This window comes from Ptychodera flava, chromosome 5 (assembly GCF_041260155.1).
Source record: "Ptychodera flava strain L36383 chromosome 5, AS_Pfla_20210202, whole genome shotgun sequence".
Taxonomy (NCBI): domain Eukaryota; kingdom Metazoa; phylum Hemichordata; class Enteropneusta; family Ptychoderidae; genus Ptychodera; species Ptychodera flava.
This window is the reverse complement of record NC_091932.1, coordinates 3,173,099-3,198,141: the sequence shown is the minus strand read 5'-3', so window position 1 is coordinate 3,198,141 and position 25,043 is coordinate 3,173,099. Positions and strand designations below refer to the sequence as shown.

The 25,043-nt window shown below is 38.0% G+C and overlaps 1 protein-coding gene across 4 annotated transcripts in view; it reads right to left on the bottom strand.

Annotated features, from left to right (window-relative positions):
* Nucleotides 1-24,633, bottom strand: part of LOC139132771 (uncharacterized) — a 30,347-nt gene extending 5,714 nt beyond the window's left edge. The window contains exons 1-4 of one of the 4 annotated variants that reach the window (XR_011552424.1): nt 24,346-24,633; nt 23,491-23,674; nt 22,509-22,642; nt 19,876-20,944 (exon numbers count right to left, since the gene is read on the bottom strand). Coding sequence is in view for 1 of the 4 variants with exons in the window: in XM_070699034.1 (XP_070555135.1) it covers nt 20,861-20,944; nt 22,509-22,642; nt 23,491-23,587 (315 nt within the window). In the remaining 3 variants the exon portion in view is untranslated. Of the gene's footprint in view, nt 1-17,692; nt 20,945-22,508; nt 22,643-23,490; nt 24,228-24,345 lie in introns of those variants that run through there. The other 3 variants (XR_011552425.1, XR_011552426.1, XM_070699034.1) reach the window with 3 other exon arrangements.
* Between the last annotated feature and the right edge of the window lie 410 nt (nt 24,634-25,043).

The window sequence follows — 25,043 nt, the reverse complement described above, 5'->3', positions numbered from 1 at the left end:
TCAAGCGACGGCGGCAGACCGTACGGGGCTCTGGATATGAACCTACCGCCGGTGTAGCTGTAATAACTGTTGCGTTGTTTTTAATCCCCACGGACGAAGTCCGGGGGTACTTATAGTCCGGGGGTACTTATAGGTTTGGTCAGTGTCTGTGCGTCCGTTCACGCAGGTATCTCAGACATGCCCTGGTCAATTTCTTTCAAACTTTGCACAAGAATAGTACCAGACCCCATACAAATGCACGTCGATTTGTTTCACAATGCTATCAAATTTGGCCGTGTTAGAGGACGTTTTAGTTTACACGTCCATAGACTCCCATGTATAAGGCAGTTCTCCATAGACTCCCATGTATGAGGCCAAGAAAAATAAAAATTTAGTTTCTCATCGTATTCATATTGCCTAAAGGATGCAGTGACACAGTTTTTTGTTCCTACGGATAAAGTCCAGGGGGCTTATAGATTGGGTCATGTCCCTCCGTGAGTCCATCAGTGAGTCCATCGGTTCACGCAGATATCTCAGACATTTTGACAAAATATCATGTGACCTTGGTGACCTTTGACCTCAAATATACATTATTGTCCATAACTCAGTAACCACAAGTGCTAAACCTTTCATATTTGGTATGATGGGACACCTTATGATGCCACATATTGTGTACCTCATTAATTATGTGCATATCTAATTTTAAGCAAGCCAATAGAGCTAGAGGTCTGATTTTTGGTATATAAGGATAAGTTAACAATACAATTTGTTTGACAAAACTTCACGTGACCTCAATGACCTTTGACCTCAACTATACATATTTGTCCACAACTCAGTAACCACAAGTGCTGCACCCTTCATATTTGGTATGATTGAACACCTTATGACAACATATCCTGTACCTCATTAATTATGTGCATATCTATTTTGAGCGAGCCAATAGAGCTAGAGGTCTGATTTTTTGTATATAGGGATAACTTAACAATACAATTATTTTGACAAAACGTCACGTGACCTCAATGACCTTTGACCTCAAATATACATATTTGTCCACAACTCAGTAACCACAAGTGCTACACCCTTCATATTTGGTATGATGGGACACCTTATGACCTCACATATTGTACCTCATTAATTATGCACATATCTAATTTTGAGCGAGCCAATAGAGCTAGAGGTCTGATTTTTGGTATATAGGAATAACTTAGCAATACAATTATTTTGACACAATATCATGTGACCTCAATGACCTTTGACCTCAAATATACATATTTGTCCACATCTCAGTAACCACAAGTGCTACACCCTTCATATTTGGTATGATTGGACACCTTATGACGCCACATATTGTTCTTCATTAATTATGCACATATCTAATTCTGAGCAAGCCAATAGAGCTGGATGTCCGATTTTTGGTATATAGGGATAACTATAGGGTAGAAATTTTTTGACAAAATGTCATGTGACCTCGATGACCTTCTACCTGAAATATACGTTTATGCCAATAAATAGGTAACCACAAGTGCTATGTTCTTTATATTTAGTAGGATGGGTGACCTTATGACAACACACGCTTTACCTCATTAATTATGTGCATATCTAATTCTGGGCAAGCGAATAGAGCTAGAGGTCTGATTCTTGGCATATAGGGATTAATTAGCAATACAATGTTTTTTTCAAAATGTCACGTGACCTTGCACTGGGCAAAATGCTTGATATACAACAATATATACACATATACTGATTCTGTACATGTGTCAAATACATTAAGTATACAGTACTTATGCAAATAAAATGCAAAACTACAGTGTACACTTAGTGTGCAAAGATCTGCATTACGTATACTCATGATCTTCATAGAAATACACTACACATACAGGGCTCGACGTAAGGTCAAATCATCCACTAGCCCGAAGGACTAGTAGCAGTTCATTTTTAGTAGTCCTAAATGAAATCTACTAGTCCTGCTCAAGCAAAGCCAAATGTTGCTCTCACGTTGTAAAGAGGTGTATATGACCATTCTCATATTTTTTGTCGCAAAGGTTTTTAAACCCAATAACTAACTTTCATGCAAGACTAGCACATTTGCTTACTGCAAAATGTTTAACTTTGAATCATATATAAACCACAAAAATAACCTGAATGAAATGTCCTGTGTAGGAGGAGAGGTCATGAAATAGCCTACCGGTATTGCCGTCAAGAATAAAATCAGAGGTAGGGATGAATTTGTTGGAAAATCCTTCATAGCTCAGGTAGTGCACCACTAATTTGCAAAGAACATTGTTTGTTCATGGTGGGGACAGATTTGTTTCTCCAGAACTGAAATTCATACAGCCATTCACAAATGTTCCTGTGGAGTGCCTTCATATTTTTGACATATATCACATTTTAAAATTGACCAGCTTGTGGGGAGGACCTCTCATTTGTAATAATGGTTTGTGAAAAATTTTGTTTTTAATTGTAAATTAAAAATGTTGCATTTTACCATTTCATGTGCTTGTGTCTTTTATGAGTTTTTGCCAGTTACTGGTAACAAAATGTGATTAGCACAAAAATAACCAATGACTCCCAGAAGTGATTGGATACTACAGTCTGATACACCCATTTCATACGTTGTTTTTTCACTACTGTTTTAAGGTTCACTTCACTATTATTGCCCCAATAATTTACACTTTTCCACTAAAATGGCAAAACAATAAGTTGCTAGCACCAAGTTATTATCTGTGAGGAATTCCCTCACCTGTACAAGCAGTAGCAACTTGCCATAGCACTGTTTTGGCAAGCTAGATGGCTCTTTTTAAGATCAGCTTCAATCAAGCTAGGGGGTCTTGACTATATATGGAGGTCAGCATATGGAGGCATTCTAAAGCAGGGTCAAGCTGGCTACGAACTATCGGAGGTGTTGTTTGGGAATGCCCCTGAAGAAATCTTGAGAAAAATCTTCTTTGAAAGGCAAGGATACAGCAGTGTTTGAACGAAATTGTGGGGTTGCTCATGTTTTTAGGCGAAGTGATGAGCTTCAAGCAAACCAAAATACATGACGTGCAGACAATTCCGTTCGATGCTCAGCGTTGCATTGAGCCATGTTTCCCAGGGCCATGTTACTGGCATGTACAGTACAATTTGATTCTCCGTAGCAGGTAAACTGTTTCATTTTAAGTTGGTGATCAATAAAGTTTGCTTCACTGTTTCACTGTCCAATTTGTTTGGGTAAAAGTTAGTTTATTTTTATATAAAATGATCGAGGCTTGGTTCATTCTTATCGAATGAGTGGCCCGGCGTCCCATTAGTTTTGTAGCGATAAGCTTTCCTGGACAGCTACGGAATTTGAAAATTGCACTAGTCCGCAGGACTACCTCGAAGACATTTTTACTAGTCCTCTTGCCCTTACAAAAATATCCTATACCAGTCCTATAGGGTAGAGGCATGTAGGGTCTTATAGGACATCAGGCTGTAGTAGTCTTACAGGATTTTGGAACGCAGTCTTATAGGGAACCCTATAGGGAGCCCTATAGGGGGTCTTATAGGGAACCCTATAGGGGGTCTTATAGGGAGCCCTATAGGGGTCTTATAGGGAGCCCTATAGTGGTCCTACAGGGAGCCCTATAAGGGGTCTTGTAGGGAGCCCTATAGGGGGTCTTATAGGGAACCCTATAGGGGGTCTTATATGGAACCCTATAGGGGTCTTATAGGGAGCCCTATAGTGGTCTTACAGGGAGCCCTATAGGGGGTCTTGTAGGCAGCCCTACAGGGTACAGAATATGCTTTACATATTGTTATCATACTTTCTAAGAGATTGAACTCGCACAAGGCAAACAAACTTCTGTAAAGAGTGCGGAAATTTTGTTAAGTAAGGAATAACTCCTTCTGATTTTGCTATAGGTGGTACCAATGCAATGAATAACTGCAAAACTCACAAAAAGTCAGTCAACTTACAAAACAAGTTATTATAAACATGTAGTTTATTTCTAAAGGAATTAAGATTAACAATCAATCAAAACAGAAATCAATGCAACATACAGGGACTACAAAATATAAAGCAACCTACACATATGAATGCAAGGCCAGCCTTTGACTTGTCACCTCAGCCAAGTGCATTATTAACTGAATAGATGTGTATCTTAACTCACGTAATTAAGAGGTCAGTTCAGTTGATGCTGCAATGTCGATTCTTACAGTTGTGACATATTAGTGAGCTCCCTTCTCCATAACACTGTTAGAATCTTGGTAATGGACCTTGGATCCTAATGTTCCATGCAATTGGAGTTGAACTTTAGTACTTTACATTAACAGGAGCCATACATGTTCACTGGTGCACTGCCTCAAGTGCAAATGAATAATGCTTGGCTGTACTATTATGTAATCAGCCCATTGTAAATGCAGGAAACTATTTACATAACAAAGCAAAGGCACAGGTCAGCTCACTTGACCTTGGATCTAACAAAGAGAGTCTTTGTCTGTGTACAGCCATGACATGTACAAATGGCAAAAGGAATATGGTATGTTCCTGGCATGTGTGTGTAAATAGAAATAGCTTTTGAGAAAGGGTATATGAGTGAAATTCTACAGACTATAATTTTCGTAAGAGAATAAATTATTATAATTATAAACATTACTCAAACATTACTTGTTCAGTTTTACAGTCCTAAAAGTCAGGCAGAATCATCTTGTAGGGTGTCCTATAAGGCACAAATATGAGCCTATAGGACTAGTATGAACCTATAAGACATGACACATAAATCCTACAGCACAGGCGTTGTCCTATAGGAGAGTGCTATAGGATGGAGTTAGCCCTATAGGACTCCTGCAGGGATCCTTGGGTCCTACAGGGATCCTGTAAGACTTTTTTGTAAGGGTGAAAATTTACTAGCCTCGGGCTAGTGGGCTAGCGCTTATGTCGAGCCCTGCACATATCAACGTATTGGAATGTTCCATATACAAAGATATACGCTGCATATGCAATTAGTATTGTGTTCCATATACGTCAATATACGTAAATATGCTAAGCGCATATCAAGCATTTTGTCCAGTGTTGATGACCTTTGACCTTGATTATACATATATATGCATAACTCAGTAACCACAAGTTCTATACCCTTCAATTTTGATAAGATATTAGACCCTAAGATGTCACATCTTGTACCTCATTTATTATGCACATATGTATTTCTTGGCTGGCCAGTACAGCTAGAGGTCTGATCTTTTTTCCCGATTTAGAACCAGAACTTAGACATGCCTCATGTTTCAAATTGGGAACAACAACATAGACCTATGTGCCCATAGATCAACATGTACACTTCTATGCCACTTTAGACTACTCCTTAAGTGGGGACTATGTCATTGTCAATGACTCGTTTTACAACAGCTTGCATGCATGCATGCAATCACTTCAGAATCTGCGTCTGGATACACCAAATTAGTGCTAACTCTGCCATTTCCTGACAGTATATTAATCAATAATCCTGCAGTGTTTAACAAAGCAAGTCTACCAATTGTAAAAATGCAGTGTAATCTGTTGTGGTGACATTTTGCTAATTGTCATAAAAATAACCTTAAAAGCCAATTATGTTGTGTTTTTCACTTCCTCTCATTGTTCATATAGAATGGCAAATTAACCATGTTTCACTGACAATTTCCATTCAAATAACTATTCAACTTGTATAGATAATGAATGTTTGATAAATGTGTTCAATAGTTTCATACATGTGTAGGTTACCACTCGTTTAGTGGCTAAATCTTGTATTTTTTCCAAACCCAATTGTCAAGAGAGTTACGTGTAATAAGAGCACATGTTGTTTGATAATATAGTTAATTCAGTTGTGTTTTTAATGTTACCTCAGGAAAAACCTCGCAAGTTGTGTTATTTTCAAAAAGGTTTCCAGATTGTGCTTCGATTTCTGGTGCTATGTTTGACACTTGATTAACAGTTCAAAAGTTGTCTAGCAGTTCATAGATTAGTAGGTTATATCAAACACTCATTAATGATTAAGTTGATGCAAATTTTGCACAACTTTTGAGAATATTTTTTGATTTTATTATTATATTAAAGTTAGTTCATTGAAATGTTCTGACTCTGCGATGTTTATTCAAGTATAATTATCCATTGAGTTGAACTACATGGATAGATTTCTGTAAGGCAACCAGTTCTCTTCCCGAATATGGCCACAGTACTGCCATACAATTATGATAAACACCAAAAATGGTACACGTGCAATCTTTCCATCTTTACAAATACAACATGGTGCAACCTACTTCAGGATGGGACAGGAATCCCCTCCATTTGTACCCCTTTTTTCAAATAGTATGGCAAGCTTTGGAAAATGGCAGAATTAACAAAAATCTTTTCTTTGTTTCGCCTATTCTGCCATAAGCAAAATTTATAGATAGCAATGAATATCTACGAAAATTAAATGGTGACTTGAGGTTGGTTAAATTTTGCAGTTACCTCTCAGGCCCTTTAACTGGCTCTAATAAAATCCTGTAATGTTGAGTTTGCTTCCCAATGCCAGAACAATTCACTTAGGGACGCACCATTAGACTTTGTGAGGGGGTGGTCACGATGGGATTCTGACATCTCCACCATAATATAGTTAAACAAACCATGCTATTTGTGCACATATTAATATTTATTAGACATCTACCATCGAGAACAAAAGAAATTTGCTGTAATTTGAATATTTAAGGAGTTAAAGCAATTTCCACTATTAATAAAGAACCCCTGCCTCAAACTCCACAAAAGTTACTAGACATATTTTGCCATTGCCATGCAATTGCTTCGTTTGATAACCAGTTAATCAAATGCCTAATTGACAGGAGGAAATTCGAAACCATATTTGAATACTAGTATCTATTGTCCTCAAAATTACTATATCACGGCCCAAGTACTCATTGCCCTCAGCAATACTGCCTTGTTATTATTATTGTACTTGGGCCTCAGCCCAAGTACATTTGTTTTCATTCCGTGGGAAAAAACTCTGTAAGGTATAACCATTTCTGGCTGAGACCAGGGAGGGCAAAATGTCTTGGCTTCATCTTTCTTGGCATAATAAATGGCGTAATGATGTTAACTGAATGGAAGTGCTGCTCTCAGCCAGTCTTGAATAAGTGAGATGTGAATATTAATGCTTCTCTATCTGAGTTTTTGCCACAAAATCTTCTGAATATAATCAAAATGTGCATCGAAATGCAACAATTAATGCTGCCTCCGTTTCCTAGGCGATGGCACGACCCTTGCTACACCCACTGGACGAGCCAAAGTGGGAGGGGTAATTTCAGTTTGGTCGAACAAGAGGGCTCGAGACCAGAATTTAACATTTAAACTTGAAACATGTTTAATCGCTGACAAGATGTGGACTAGTGTTAATCAAAGCAAAAGTGTAAAAAGGAAAGGTTTTATATCCCGGACACAATGAAAAAACATTACGACTGGAAACTGCACCCCCAGTGTGAGAATAGTAATGCCCACAGCAATGGAGAACACTTATCCTTGAGCTGAGAAAACCAGACCATCATTTCGAAATAGAGCTGCAGATTCGAGAAGCTCGTTCAAAATAGCTAGGTACACCCCATAAGGGGTGGTTTCGAGTTTTGAGGGCAAATTTCGCCTCCTTCATATAGAAATCGTACGTTTGTTTTCCAGGAGAACACACCATTTGACACAAAATTTGCATGTAAAGGGGTCGCCAGTAAGCACGTGGTCAAATCTGGCATAAGAAACAATATGAAATGTTGGGTAAAGCCAGTCCAAAATAAACTGATTTGAACTTTTGTGTTTTGTAATTTATACCACTGCAGTAACATTACCTTTTTTGGACAACATCACACAATGTAATACGTTTAGAAACTGAATACTCTGACGTATTCTGTGTCTCCTTTGCTAAAAAATACGGTATTCCGATTACCATGTAAGGAGATGATGACGTCAAGACAGATTTGTAGTGCGTTTGGTCCTGGATGGTGCACGAAGTTTTGTCAAGGTAGCTTGTGTATTTATTTCCTAAATGGAAGAGATTAGGGTCGATCTAAACGAAGGCCGAAAAATGTTATGATACTCTAAGCGAGCTGAACTCTAACGCGAATGGTTGGATAATTTGGAGGATGTCTAGAATGATCTCGTCTCATTAAGATTATTTGGCGGTCAGTATTGAATTTCAACTGCGTCACAAGTTTGCGAAATGAATATTCCGTCGAACGGTCAACGAACGATATTTTAGAAATCTGGAGACATGGCACATCGCATTTGTATTTCAATATTTTATATTTTACAAAAGATTTAAGAAGCAATGATTTTGTCGAAAAATCTGAAAAAAATATAGGAAGATTTGATCGCGAACACATTTTCACTTGGGGTCAACTAGCCCTGCGTACGATGCTGTGTGTTCCGCTACAGCTAATCGCCCCGCTCACCACAGCCCTGCAAAGACCCGTACGCGTACATAGGGTCGGTGACTTCAAATCCATTTTGGGACTTGACGTAAAAAGCCAAATTACTGTCGAAATTCAGCGTTCTTGGGCCCAAGTCGTATCCCAGCCTACCTCAGCTACTCGATCGCTTCCAAAAATGACAGTCTTTTATTCACTTCTCGTAAATAACCGTCGATGTCGGCAACTCTCTCGCTAGCCCTGCGTATGATGCTGTGTGTTAGCTGTAGCACATAGCATCGTACGTAGGGCTAGGGTCAACATGGGGTCGCAGCCATGTTGCCTCAAAACTTATTTCTGTCTGCACTCTAAACTCAAAAATGTCGCATATGAACCTGAAAAATCTATGCAATTTTGTCAAACTTCGGCGAAATTTCAGCCTATAGACAAAATTTCATCTAGGTAAGGTAAATTTACTGAAATTTGATCGACAAATAATCCTGAGCTTGAACGTGACAGCTCGCCTTCTCCGGGAAGTCAAGCATCCAGCTACCCATACACAGTTGCCAGGTTTATGAGATTGTTTTCAAGCGACGGCGGCAGACCGTACGGGGCTCTGGATACGAACCTACCGCCCGTGTAGCTGTAATAACTGTTGGGTTGTTTTTAGTGCCCACGGACGAAGTCCTGGGGGAGTTATAGGTTTGGTCATGTCAGTCCGTCCGTCCGTCCGTTCACGCAGATATCTCAGACATGCCCTAGTCAATTTCTTTCAAACTTTGCACAAGAATAGTACCAGACCCATACAGATGCACGTCGATTTGTTTCACAATGCGATCGAATTGGCCGTGTTAGAGGACTTTTAGTTTACACCTCCATAGACTCCCATGTATAAGGCAGTTCTCCATAGACTCCTATGTATAAGGCCAAGAAAAATAAAAATTTAGTTTCTCATCGTATTCATATTGCCTAAAGGATGCAGTGACACAGTTTTTGTCCCCACGGATAAAGTCCAGGGGGCTTATAGATTGGGTCATATCCGTCCGTGAGTCCATCAGTGAGTCCATCGGTTCACGTAGATATCTCAGACCTCTTTGACAAAATATCATGTGATCTTGGTGACCTTTGACCTCAAATATACATTATTGTCCATAACTCAGTAACCACAAGTGCTAAGGCAAAAAAAAAAAAGAAATGTTTCTGGTCAGGTCTTCCTTTAAAAAATGGTGCGGCGACGCGCATTTTATTTTATTTTATTTTTATTTTTTCCCTCAAGGGAGGGAGGAGGGTCAGTTTTATAGTTTTATCAATAAAGTCACATATATACCGTTCATGCAGTCACTGATCATGCCCCTCAAAGAATTTTCTCTTTCTCTTCAGCCATTTTGGTTTGGTGTCAGCCACGGCCGCCGGCCACAAACAGAAAAAAAGGGTGACGCTCTGTTTTTCAAGTGACGCGCGCGCTGACCAGAAACATTTCTTTTTCTTTTTTTGGCCTAAACCTTTCATATTTGGTGTGATGGGACACCTTATGACGCCACATATTGTACCCCATTAATTATGCACATATCTAATTTTGAGCGAGCCAATAGAGCTAGAGGTCTGATTTTTGGTATATAGGAATAACTTAGCAATACAATTATTATGACAAAATGTGACGTGACCTCTATGACCTTTGACCTCATATATATATATATATATATATATATTTGTCCACAACTCAGTAACCACAAGTGCTACATCCTTCATATTTGGTATGATAAGACACCTTATGACATTACATATTGTACCTCATTAATTATGCACATATCTAATTTTGAGCGAGCCATAGAGCTAGAGGTCTGATTTTTGGTATATAGGAATAACTTAGCAATACAATTATTTTGACAAAATGTCACGTGACCTCAATGACCTTTGACCTCAAATATATATATTTGTTCACATCTCAGTAACCACAATTGCTACACCCTTCATATTTGGTATGATGGGACACCTTATGACACCACATATTGTACCTCATTAATTATGCGCATGTCTAATTCTGAGCAAGCCAATAGAGCTGGATGTCCGATTTTTGGTATATAGGGATAACTATAGTGTAGAAATCTAAATATGCCCATCTAAATATTTGACATCTGCCATCGAGAACAAAAAAAAATTGCTGTAATTTGAATATTTAAGGAGTTTAAGCAATATCCACTATAAATAAAGAACCCCTGCCTCAAACTCCACAAAAGTTGCTAGACATATTTTGCTGTTGTCATGCCATTGCTTCGTTTAATAACCAGTTAATCAAATGCCTAATTGACAGGAGGAAATTCAAGACCATATTTGAATAGAAGTATATATTGTCCTCAAAATTACTATATCACGGCCCAAGTACTCATTGCCTTCAGCAATACTGCCTTGTTATTATTAATATTATTATATGAATATCAAGTTGAATACAGTAACTTATTTTTTCATGCTACCTGTAGGTTCAGATGCTGCACAGTAAGTGAGGCTACCCACAATTCCCCTTGATTTGTTCACTCAGACAATTTTTGCTAAAGGCTTTTTCAATTTTATCAGTTTCTTTAAAATTTTTAACCTACAATTTAAGTTCAGGATTATTTGTTAAAACTATATTCCAAAATTATTGATTATGTTTAAAATTCAAGAGTAAATTGAACGAGAAGTCGATGTTTGGAGGTGCTAAACTTCTACACTTGTCAAGATAAAGTTATCAGCAACTAAGATTGTCTCATCATACCACCTGTCAGACATGCAAATTTCCTTTGTTACGAACATTAAAAAAAATCGATACCCTTTCTTTTGCCAACACAGATGCAACTTATTCCCTTAGTTTCCTTGAAAATATTGTGTATGGCTGTCAAAAATCTGTCAACAAAATTACAAAATTGCTATCTCCTCCGCGGAAAAGGGGTTGATCTTCTCATTATTCACAGTGAGAAATCAGAAAATTATGATGATCAGAACTATGTTGCCAGAATTTTGAAATATGGACCGAGTTGTTCTGTATACAGAAGAAATTTGCTTCAGTTCAGTGAGTGATGTCTGTGTGTACAGATCATGGAGAATTGTGGATAGCCTCACTTACTGTGTGCTAGCTGCTGATTGCATGTTTCAAAACCAGGAAAGAGCGATTGATGATATCCCACTTACTAAAGACTTGGCATTTTGGATGTGCAAAATTGTGTAGGTATGTATTGAAATATCTTCAATTACTTAAATGTTGCATGATTTTTATTTTTATTTATATATTTTGTTTCTTCTTTTAACAGTTGCACTTTGATTTTTTCATGTTTGCATCGTTAGGTTGAGGAAGGTAACGTGACTTTGCCGTCATGGGCTGGATTAAATCAACAACTCTCAGGCAATATCATGGCCTGTGAGCAAAATTGGTGACCTACCAGTGATAGATGCTAGTCCAACAGAGAAGTCCACAATAAACACAGTACTTAGTACATGTGTTGACATCGCCAATAAACTCCATCTGCAAAGTGTGGTACTTAATATGGATCTGGCAATTTATTCCACGGTACAGGAAATCCGACGGCAGAATGAAGAGTACACACAATGCCTAATACTGCGTCTTGGAGAATTTCACACAGCTATGTCATTGCTATCTGCAATAGGAAAGCGCTTCAGAGATGCTGGCTTGGAGGATATCATGATAGAGTCTGGTATTTTAGCCCAAGGTTAATCAGTCAATGGTGCAATGAGCGGACATCATTACAACCTAAGTGTTCGCTGCCGTAAACTGGTTGCAGAGGCCTTGCACCGTCTCCGCTTTAATGAATTCCTTGACAGTTTGACTGAAGAGGAACATTTACCAGTCATTGCCAGCCTTCTCAATCTTTGTGACAGCTACCCCATTCATTCATCGATGCAGTTAATACAGAAGAAATGAAGTGGTTACAACAGAAATACACAGACCACATACAGAAGTGCTGTGAAAGCAACGTCAATTATGCTTTCTGGAGTTCGTATTTGAACATGGTACAGCTCACACTACTAGAGATTCCCAAGACCTGACACAAACCAGGATGAAGCGAGATGAATCTAATGAGCAAGAAATAATGTCAACTGTACTATCAGTTGGGTCATCGTTCACCAGTGATAAAGATAGTTAACTACCGGTACCAGTAGTTCATCTTACAGAGATCACATCAGATCTTACCAATGCATATTCAAGAGGCGAAGAGGCCTACCTACAGTTTGAGAGTCAGCGTCTGACACAAGGAGTCAAAGATTTGTTTGACAAAATGTCCGTGGTAAGAGGAAAGACGTTTGTAGATATATCCAAGAAACCAAAGTCAAAAGTAACCATGAACTGCTTGTCGCTGAAAGAAAACAGAAATCTTCTCCAGCGAATGCTGTTGATTGCACAGGTATGACAACTTGATTTCATGATGCCCTGACACACCCACTAGGCCCTGTTCCAGCAATGTTTGCCAACTTTGATGAGACAATGACCAAGACAAATAAAGCTGTTCTTGCTCATCATCTGGAGGCAACATTTCCAGAAGCTGTTGTTGACCTCAGTTTCAAAGGCAAGACTGCCATATATTGTTGATGCTATGGCCATGGTACAAAATTAGGAAAATACCGGCGACATTTGGAGAATTTGCATCCAGCATATTTTACCAGTTGAGAGCGATCGCCGCTAAGTATGGTGCTACAGGAATGGACTTTGTCATCGATCAGTTCAGAGAACAGTCCATAAAAGATGCAGAGAGAAAACGTAAGGCAATGACAGGTACCCTTACTGAGATCCAGATCTCAAGACCAACTCTAAATATGCCAAGGCAATTCAAAAAATATCTTGCCTCTGGTAAGAATATAAGGAATCTCTCCTACTCTTTCTGTTTGAATCATGGAAAGAATATTATTATTATTATTATTCTATATTTCAGGCCATAAACCCATACAGTAAAATATACAAAAATACAAAATCAAATCTAAGAAATAAAACTAAAATAAACTTAATGAAGAATACTCTTACAATGTTTCCAGAAACTGGACTGAAAATAAGAGTCTGAATTAACACAGCTGCGAATAACAGGATTTTCGCTTTTCCACAACCGTTCACAAAATGCAAATAAGTATTTACGGTGAAGCGAGGTAAAATTCAGAATATTTCTACTAGTAACAAAATTTAAACTTATACTTGTATCACGCTTCAGATTAAATATTAATCTCAATGCATTATTGTACGCTACTTTCAGTGAAGACATTTGTTTGACACTGTAGTTACACCAAACATTAAGACGATAAAAGCTATACAAAAAAACTCTTGTAAAGAGTACACTTCACTTTATGTGAGCAATTGCCAAAATTACGTAAAATAAAATTAGCTCTAGCATAAAAACAACGCAGCCGCCATTGCACATCAGCATAATCTGTACCGGAAGAAGACATAACACAGCCAAGATACTTTTTTGTACACACTTTGTTAACTTAAGAGGTTTACCATACAGTAGTACACAGGGTATTCTCAGGCTGTGTGCTTTCCAGGACTTTGGGAAAATTGCCATACATTCTGTCTTTGCAGTATGAAAGATAATGTCGTGCTCATTCCCATAATGTTCACAAATGTTACTTAATTTCTGTAATGCTTTAACCGACGGACAAATCAAGACTAAATCATTGGCATAGAACAAATGGTTAACAATGGTATTTGCCAGGTGACAACTCACAACAGCCGACTGAAGCTTACTACTTAAACCATCTACCGTACATACATGGCAAACACTTTGGGTGAAAGAATACTACCTTGACGAACACTGTTAGTAACCCCAAAAGAGTTAGAAACTGCAGATGCCCAGTGAACAAAAAGATATTGGTTACTCTACCAATATTGTAAAATACGAATAATAAAAAGAGGTATCTCACTGTTAATCAGTTTTCTAAACAATGTCCAGTGGTTTACCCTGTCAAAAGCTTTTGTTGCGTCCATGAAACACAAATACACTGACAAACTATGCCTTTTATAAAAATCTACAATTTCTTTGAGCACGAAAATGCACATATCAGAGTGGTTACTTTTAAAACAAAATTGTAAATTACTGGTATCTAAAGGTGATTCAATACAAGATAGAACACAGTGTTCATATACCTTTGAAATGGCCGTCACAATTGAATGGGTCTATAATTATCTACAGAAGTAACATCCTTAGATTTATCCTTCATGACGGGACAAATGATCGCATGCATTAAAGTCCCAGGTAAATATCCATGTGTAAAAATCCAATAAAGCATACAGGTAGACTTGATAAAATGCTAAGGATTGAACTAGCATAAATAAGATGTTCAGCTGCAATACCATCATTACCCTTTCCCTTTTCTAGCTTATTGATACACCCTTTTACTTCATTTGTAGTAACCACCATCGCATTGTGGAAACCAGATTCTTTTAATGTTGATAAATGCAAAACCTTTATCACAACAGTTCAAAACGGAATTAAGCAATTTTTCATAGTGTTGTTTCCACATACCGTTACATGTATCAGCAACATTCTTGTGACCAGTGCACCTGTATCACCAATTCAATTCAATTCAATTCAATAGAACTTTATTTTTCCCAAACACGGGCAATTAAAAAGCGTGGCTCAAATACAACATCAAAAAAATATAATACAAATTTACAAAATGGTAGGAGACGCAGGAATATACAAAAAACAGTTTAGGAATCATTTAAAAGCCGCACAGCGGTTGGAATGAATGACAACTTGCGCCGGTTTGACCTGCAAGCCGGGTATCTAAAACGCCGACCAGAGGGAAGTGTGTCGAACTCTGCTGATAAAATGTGATCACTAGACAAAAGAATTGAGCGGGCTTTCCTGATTACTTGCTGATTATAAAACGTAGAAAGACTTCTCTGGGGTATACCAATTAGTTTTGAGCTAAGTGAAACAATTCTATCAAGTGAAGTTTTTTTTTAACAGACAGAGTTTGATACCAACAAATGAATGAAAATGAGATAACGCTTTCAATGTAAGATTTAAAAAAGAGATAAAATTTGTCTATCAACCATGAATGAACGCAGTTTCCTCAAAAAGTACAATCTTTGCTGCCCCTTCTTCAGTATAGCATCGGTGTTATGATCCCATTTCAATTTGTTGTCAAATATTGAACCAAGGTATGTATACTTCGAAACAATCTCGACTTCTTGATCGTGAACAATGGACGTAGGAGGGTTGCGTTCTTGCCTCCTAAAATCAATTATCATTTCCTTAGTTTTCTTAACATTTAAGTTTAGATACGAATTATCACACCACTCAACAAACTCACTAAGAGCGGGACCATGATGACATTCTGATCCCTGTAGAAGTGCAAGCAGAGCACTATCGTCAGCAAACTTAACAAGATGGCTACCTTCATGTGTACTTCTACAATCGTCAGTATAAAGGATGTACAACAGAGGAGACAGAACGCAACCCTGAGGAGAACCTGTATTTGTTTGAATGATACTTGACAAAAGACCATTGACAAACACCCTTTGTGATCTATTTGTAAGAAAGTCAATAATCCAAAGTACAAGTTGATTGCTAAAATTAAATTTTAAGAGTTTTTCTGCAAGGATGTGGGGTTGGATTGTGTTGAAAGCACTGGAGAAATCTGCGAAAAGGATTCTTGCATGAGCACCTGTTTTCCTAAGTGTTTGTAAAGTGTATTGAGAATGAAAAGCTTAGCATCTTCAACACCTTTTCCCGGTCGATATGCAAATTGTAGGGGGTCTAGTCTGTTGCCAACCTTTGTCAGAATAATGGACTTAATTATTTTCTCAAATGTTTTCATTACCAGGGAAGTAAGAGGAACAGGTCGAAAATCATTGGGTTCTTTAGGGCTAGCTTTCTTTGGGACTGGTATTACTATAGAATTTTTCCATATGGCAGGAATACTAACTGTATCAAGAGAAACTTGGAAAAGGTGTTGTAAGACTACACTAAGCTGATCAGCACAAAACTTCAGGGTGCGACCACAAATACAGTCAGGACCTGGACTTTTGTTCACATTTAATGATTTTAAAGTTTTAGCTACTTTCTCTGTCTCAATAGACATCCCTAACTCAGGAGATAATGACTGTTTTAGATTTGAGATTTGAAATGAAAAATCCTCTGTTTCAAAACGAGTGAAGAATGTGTTCAGGACCTTTGGCAGCGCCGCTGAGTCTAAGTTATTTAGTGTAACTTTTGACTCTGAAGGAGTAACCTTATTTACTGCTGCCATATACTTGATACCTTGCCAAGTAGATACCATGTATGATACCAATGACGAGTTATGCTACAGGTTGCAATCTGCAGATGTTATGGACGTAACCGAGGTACCTGAATTACAGTGTGACCATGAAGAGGCTGACACAAGACTACTAATTCATGCTCAACATGCATCATACATGTAACGGTATACCGGTATTGGGGAGGCAGACAACATTGTCATTCGCAGTCCTGATACAGATGTCTTGATGTTAGCTGTGACTTGTACTCATCAATTACAGGGCCAGCTGTTCCTACATCAAACCAGCAAAAATGGTGAAATACTCTATGTACACAAAATATCAGAGTCTTTGGGAGACAAGACTGCCCTGGCTCTCCTCGGCCTTCATGTGTTCTCTGGCTGTGATAGCGTGAGTGCTTTCAAAGGCAAAGCACGAAGAAGATGATAAAACTGCTGCTTGGAACTTGAAGTGATACCTACACTGGTACATTCCATGACTTAGGAATGTCATGGACATTGTCTGATACACTGATGACACAAATAGAGTCCTTTGTCTGTGATTTGTATGGACAAAGCGCATGCAGTAATGTGAATGAGGCAAGATACAATTGCTTTCGTCTTGGTTCACAAAATGATGGTGCCCTCCCTTCTATAAACAGAGACACTGAGACAGTCAGAAATTGCATACACAGCGTGCAAACTACCAAACAGCAATCTACAGGTGATGTTTGCAAGCCAAAATGGATGCACCAAGCCCACATATAGACATGGATGAATAGTGCAAGACTCGGATGTATCAATCCAGTGGATGACACTTCCTCCTGCACCAGATTCTATCATCAATTTTGTAAGCTGTAAATGCAAGAAGTCTGGATGCTCATCAAGATGTTCGTGTAGAGAAGTGGAATTGTTTTGCACAGAGCTGTGTCAGTGTGTTTCTTGTACAAACACAACAAACATTGATGAAAGTGAACTAGCAGATGAAGAGAATGATAGCTCCTCAGACATAGAAAGTGACATTGAATAAACTAATTAACTGTATGGAAGACATCAAACATTCAATCATAGTGATCACAATGCGGATAACACTCACTGACAACAGAGAATTAGGGACACTTGGAGATTTCAAATTGAAATGTATTTCCACTGATTGTTTCATCTAACAAAAACACAAATAATACAAAACCAGAGTGAAGACTAACAAGTGTGGTCATTTCCCCCTCATAAATTGTGAAACTTCCAGGCAATTTTCACCATATACTCTCAAAGAGTTAAGTACATCATGGCTAAGATTACGATAAGAATAGACCCTAGGGATTTCTCCATATTTGGTAAAAATTAATTTAAAGAAAGTAATTTGCCATATTCAATTAACACCAAGTCCAACCATTGTTTTTTAAGAAGGAATAACACAACACATCACACCTCCTGTAGGATCAGCAACCATTTCAACATAATCATAGGAAATGCCTGTTTGATACATATTCTATTTTAGTGAGAAAAGTTTGAAAAATTACAGTTTTGGTTAAAAAATATATGTTAGACATTTCCAAGAAATACTTGTGGATCTCATGTCAGAAAATTGGTGATGAAAATGGAATAGTTTCATTGTTTGAACACAAAGGAAACCAACTAACACATCACCTCTTTTTTTCACAAAAAACCCCCATGAAAATGTATGTTTTTCGTAGAAAAGTGCTTTTTTTTTGTTTTTTCAATGAAATAACAGTTGTTTTCATTGTTTCTTATAATTACTTTGGTACACTCAACAATAACTATCATGAACAGAGTAACACCATACATTTCTTCATTTTTACTGAAAATTACAAACAAACAAGCTTTTTGGTCAAAAATCTAATTACTGCGCAAGATCTTGCAATGGAAAATTGTGATTTCCATACAAGCATATTGTAAACTGTCTTTTCACATCATGGGTACAAAAAATCAACTTCCAGAGCTTTCTTGTGGTGAAATGACAGAAATGTGAAATCAGCCTAAAAAACAGTATTGCGGAATTCATCTCAGTTTGCACAAAACTGACTAGATTATCCCAAGGGACATTCCCAAGGGACAAGTGATTTTCTTTTGTTTGTTGGTGTGACTAAGTTGCCATCTTGGGTTCAAACTCTGGAACGGTCAACCATACCATTCAAGTTATGCACCAAAAACTCATTTTGAAATAAAAAATTTAATTCTTTTGGTTACAATAAGCCCCTTACAGTTCTGTGGACAAATGTTCTATACCCATGATGCTTTGCAAAACTAGTGGCTTCAAGGGTACCACTTTGAGTGTATCGTCTATTTTTTAAGACAGGTCTACTATATTGAGAGTCATTTTTTGTGCATATTTTTACACACATCCTGCGAGGAAATGTGAGCTACACAGTAATATGTTATATGTCAATGTATTTGTCGTTGTTTGATGCAACATGCCAAGTGCTCAACAATTTTACAGAAATCTGGAAAATGTTTGTGGGATTCGCGTTTGTTTACATCTGTGGTCAGTGTGGATGTACCAAGCATTCCTGATTTTGCAAAATTAAATTTGTGTAGTTGCAACAAAAACCTTACACAAGACGCCTTCAGGACATGTCTCTTACAACTAATGGCAGACTGGTGGTGTTCTCTTCTGCGGTCCAATGATTGCTGCTGTATCGTATCAAGTTTTACATGTTTGTTAAAATGAGCAGCGGTTCCCCATTTTTCTCCCTGCTGAAAATTTTGTTTAATGGATTTCATCTGTAGATATTAAAATCATCAGTACTTTTTGTATGTAATCTTTACCTGTTCAGTACAGCCTCTACATTCAATTTGACGGCAGTAATATTAATGTATACTTTTGCATGAAATCCTTTGTCAAAAGCAACAGCCGATTACTGTGATCAACATCTTCATGTCTATATAAATTAGACTGACTTGAATTTCCTCTAGATTTTCATAAAATAGTAAATAATTGGTGAACTGTCATATTCAACAGCTTTCAAATACATTGACATGTACAAAGTGACTGATTAGCTTACTCTTTTGAGAGAATAAGTCGGATAACAAGCAAAAAATGATTCTTGCTGTTGCAGACCCGTGTTAAAGAATAGGAAATATGCTCAAAGTGATACCCTCAAAGCCGCTAGTTTCACAAAGCATCATGGATATAGAACGCTTGTCCGCAGAACTGTAAAGGGGCTTATTGGGATATGAGTTCAATGTTCAATAATGCCATACCATAAAAAATGCCAATATGTAAGGTCACTCAGGGGTCATGAAAGTAGCCTGTGCTTGAGGTACTAAATGCAGTATCTAACATTTGATACATACCTCATAAAGCGCCATGACCCACAAATCCTCCACATTTTCTGCATACAGGTACCGGGTATATCGGATGACAAGCACATCAGAGATTCTCTGTAAGTGTTTCCAAACAATGTTCCATCTTTGAGATGTACTCCTTGCAAAAGTTGCTCTAATTCATCAATCAGCGGTCCGAAATATTAATTAATGTTCTTCTCTGCTTCCTTAGGCCCTGGCATACCGGTACACAAGTCCAACTAATACAACATTTTCTGGGCTGAAACGTTCCTCTCTTGGTAAATTGTTTATTACCATGTCAAGAGGACCAACAGAATACGCGCTGTGTTCACATGTTTGAAACCAGTCAACATTTAGAGTGAACGAAAAGTCATTTGTCTGAACTGAAGAAGCCACTGTCCTTCCAAACTTGTCCATTGTAAATGTCATGCAAGACACCGTTGGGCAGGTTTCTACTGTGCAAGGCATTACTCTTTTTCACAAATTCTGGTCTCCTAGCAACAGTTTCCAGTGTTTCTTTTACACTCTTGTCACAATACACCTTTTGTGGATATACATATTCATGTCCATCCTTTCAGCATACTTTTTAGAAGAGCTGCATAAGACAAGGCTTTCCCTTTCTTCTTTGAGGGTGGTTGGGATATTTCACGTCAGAACACTTACGTGGAATTTTCTCACCTCATCCATTAACTTTGTAGCAGTCCTCAAATTTGGCAAGCAACATACTTTTTAAAGCTGTCTCTGTTGAGACCTAGCATGTTCCTGACCTTGTAGAGGGACGTTGGAAAAGCTGCTGCAATATCACTAAGTAATGATATTTCTAATGCTGCAGATAATATGAAGATAAATTTCTGTAAGAATTTCAAAAGGATGGTGATTCCTCTACGGTATCTGAAACTCGGCAAATGTTCTGCCAAATCATAATGAAAAGAAGTGCTGCTGTGAGAAGAGGCAGACATTTTGACTCTGAGTCTGAAATGATGTTCTGCCCATGCTAAAAGTTGAAATCCATTGCTTCACTTATGTCACTGTCTTCCCAGCGTTCCTTTTCTATGCCAGCATCTTTTTGTGGAAAAGCCTATGAAAACATAAAAATTATGTTAACAACATTTTAAAGCAAAGAAAGGAAACACCTGTGTTTGTACATATATCACTAAAACTCATGCACTTTGGCAAGTGAGTGACGGGTTAAATTTAGAAAACCTGATCAACAATTTGTATGTCAATGAATAACCATGTAAATCGACTCGGCAGAATAGACAAAAATTCCCATACGCCATGCATACAGTAAATGTACTGTAGTATGTTTGAGGAAATATCACACTGGTAATGTAATTTCATTTAGTTTTCTCAAGAAATAATATCTAATAATGTCAAAGATGGCAGGGTTTGGTTGAAGAAAACTTGTTTTCTCAGTACTTTACAATCAGAGGTCTCACCTGTGCAAGTTATACTACATTAGCTAACCAGGGTATCAAAATGGTCTGATATTGCATTTTTTGTGCACTAAATTAAACATTTGATGTACAGCTGTAGGCAGATATTGGTATAAACTAATAGGGTCAATTTACCAAATTGTATCCGGTGCTATATTTGAAAAGCATTAGATGATAGCCCAAATGTCTGACTGTTTATCAGTTCCCGTTGAAGCAGAATGAAAGCAGCTAAGGACTTGGTATAAAAGGCCTCAAAGTAATGGGAGAGTATTGTGACTGGTTTGAATGCATCCAGGTAACAGTGTGAAGGACCCCTCTGTCAAAAATCACTGTACTGCTGAACAGAAGAGTATTTCAGCTTGAAAATAGTCCTCAGTGAGTCTATACCTTGGAACAGTTTGAATCCCAGCAGCATGATGAAATATTCACCATGATAGCTTATCAACTACAGTCAGCATTCATCATTATTTAAAATTGAATTCCAGTCCACAGTAGAAACATAAATTTGTTAGCAATAATAGTCAATGCAAAATGTACATGTATAGGCTGCGTTGACCAGCAGAATACTGAACATTTTAGCATGCTAAAGGAAGCAGGATAAGAAATTGTAGTTGATATAAAGAACCAGAACACTGAGAAAAATAGCAAAAGGTTGCAGCCAATTTCCTAAAAGGTGAATCATCAATTTAGACTACTCCTCTATCAAATCAATTTGAACCACTTCTTGCCAAGTCAGTAAATATTTGGGAAAGAGTGATAAATCATGTATGCAGGGTGCCTAAAGTTTCAGTATCATGGCCTTAATATTGATTTCCTTTGACTGTATGTCTGAAAAGCCAAGTCCAATGACATACTTGTACACCTAGGGGGCCTAAACTCTCGTGGTGAGCACAAGTATGCCAGTGGGGCTATGGTCATTTTTTTAAAGGCAGCTCTGTACCACTATTTGCTGACTTGGCAGGATGGTGTTCACACACAATTAGTAGGAAAGGATCAAAGCATGAACTTATTACAGAAAGGAGACCAATTTGTTCCATTATAAATATGGTCAACTTTTGACAGAGAAACTAAATCTTTGGCATGAAGGTAAGCAAACCATTACTGGTTTTCTGTGCAACAACAGACATATATAATCAAATGGACACACTGTTCTGTGACAATGCCTTTAAAACCCTGCAACGCTTATTCATTAAATTTTCAACATACCTCAGATGTAAATGGTGAAATGTCTGGCTCAGCTGAGCTGGCACAAGGTATGCAACCTTCAACTTGCAAGCTTGAACCGTCTTCAACTTCACTCTCTGATGTAGAGTCTGCATACTCTCTGTCTTCAAATGATTCTTTGTGATGGCAGAAAAAAATTAAGAGTGCAATGTAATTAGTGATCTCAACCATAGATATGCCTCAATATAGGGTAGCTTAATTAGCTACTGTACAAAAATATTTATAATAATTTTATTTATTTTTTTATTTATTATTTTGGAAATGAGGTTTTCACTCATGCCATATATGGACACATTATAAAAATTTTTTACCAAATCATGTTTGTTTGTTTTTTTTTAAATTTTAGATCACAACCCTTTGTGTGGACTGTCAATCATGTAAAACTTTGTCATCAGATCTCAGCCATACAAAGCAATATCTGTCACTCTATCTGGTATTTCTTCTAGATAATCTAGACTCCATATGTTTAGGTCTCAGGAGCTTGCACCTTAAAATTACAGTAGGTCATATGCCAAAACAACCTGAATTCTAGACTGTATACTGTAGGTCTCCTCAATATTCAACTGCAACTGGAAGGGTGAAATTCTTGAGGGAAATTTAAATTGCATTTTCGATATTCAAAACATGTCTTTCCTTTTGATAACAATAAAATACATTTATAAGCTTTTCTATGGAAATTTGGTGTACAAGTTCCTGAAACCTCTTTTCATTATGCAAATAATATGATATGTATAAAATTTCTATGTTGTAACTGCATGAAATGTAACTTTGATAGTCGCCACTACTACGTCAATGGTTAGCTAAGTAACATTTTCAGCTTCTATGCTCTCACTATCAAACCACCAATGCCAACAAGAGCCAGCAACTTTCTAAACAAAAACAACAAACCATGCCCATTTGTGCATGGACGGCAAACAAAACCTGAATTTACCGGGTATAAAATGTACTATCACATAGAACTTACCCTTCTCCAATGCCGTTGGTTTCTGCAAAATTATTTCGAGAATCTTGAGTATCACTACACCTTGGCTCGGCATCAGCATTTGGTAGCTCCATGGCATCAGCTGCAACTATCACTGAGTCATGAGTCATCACTTCTTGAAATTGTAGTTTCTTATACTTTTATAGGTCGCAAGAGAACTTCTCTTCTAGATTAAATACAAACGTCGGTGATATTACGTTGACTTCTGTAGCAATCTGTCACAATGGCCACACCATTTTGATCGGTATGTCCGTTTTGCGTGCGATCGTGATTCATTTACTTCCATTTTTCGTTAAGGATGGGTTGCTCATCGCGTTGTTGACGACCGTACAGCACACTGTCCGATTTTACACAAACAATCAAGGAACTTCACCTTGCAGCATTTACTGTAGTCTAGACCCTCTAGCACTGCGAATATTCGTAGGCAGGGCTAGTCGAACATCACCATCATCAATCGATCTATCACCACAAATGCTTCACCTCCCCGTAAATGCTTAAAAACACCACAGATCTTACGTTTCTATCACCTAGTGGGTAGCCTTGAATAAAATGATCTTAGATCCGTGTCACTGTAGGCTATATATCTCACAACATTGCCAAAAGTCTCCAAGTGCCGCAGGATTAGTCGTTCACTGGCGACCAGCTCATTAGATATTCATAAAAAACAGCTGATCCGCGTTGCTAAAATTAGAAAGATTGTCGCATAAATTATCGGCTGTTTCCATGGCTACACTGGACTATGTCATTACTTTAGTCCTTATACAAGTGGGTTAAAGGTTCATCTTAATAGCCCCCCCCCCCTTTCATTCATACAAAAGTTCTGAAAACAAGACTTACGCATTCATGTAGTAGGCTAGCCCAGAAGTTGCTCAGCGTTACGTTTCGGCACAGTTTTGTTGAGGGACCGCGTGGTTTCGGATATGATTTGGCCAGGTCCAAAGGTCCATGGAGTTGCCGTGCCCTTCTCTCTGTGGCCAGGTCTTAGTACTCTGCGTGGCATAGCTCTGCACGGCAGGGCCCGGCTTGTCGATTGTCCTAGCTCTGCATGGCAGTGCTGTGCGTTACCGGCGTTATACGGCCTCCCACCACAGAAGGCCGTACTGGTAACACAGCACTGCCACGCAGAGCTAGGCGAGGTCATGTGATCGAGGGTAGAAATCCAGGAAAAGTTACTGCACTGGATCCAGTCTGGAATCTAGGCCGAATTCGCATTGAACACAATTCGTTATCGACTCTTGCTAATTACCTCGACAAAAAGAACATAATTTCAACCATTTTTCCGTGAGCAGTTACTGCTCAAATGGTAAACTTTTCATATCTAAGGGAACCTTCAGTCACTATTTGGGGAGGGGTTGGCTGGATATATTGGGAGGGTCAGATTTTACAAACTTGCCGCAGAAAGTCACATTTTACAAACGTAGCTTGGGGGGATGGTCACATTTTACATTGCTTTAAGGTAGTATGCACCTCGAAAGTGAAAGACTTAAATTTTTGCTCTAACTTTCCACAAGGAATCTTTCAATCATTCTCTTTCA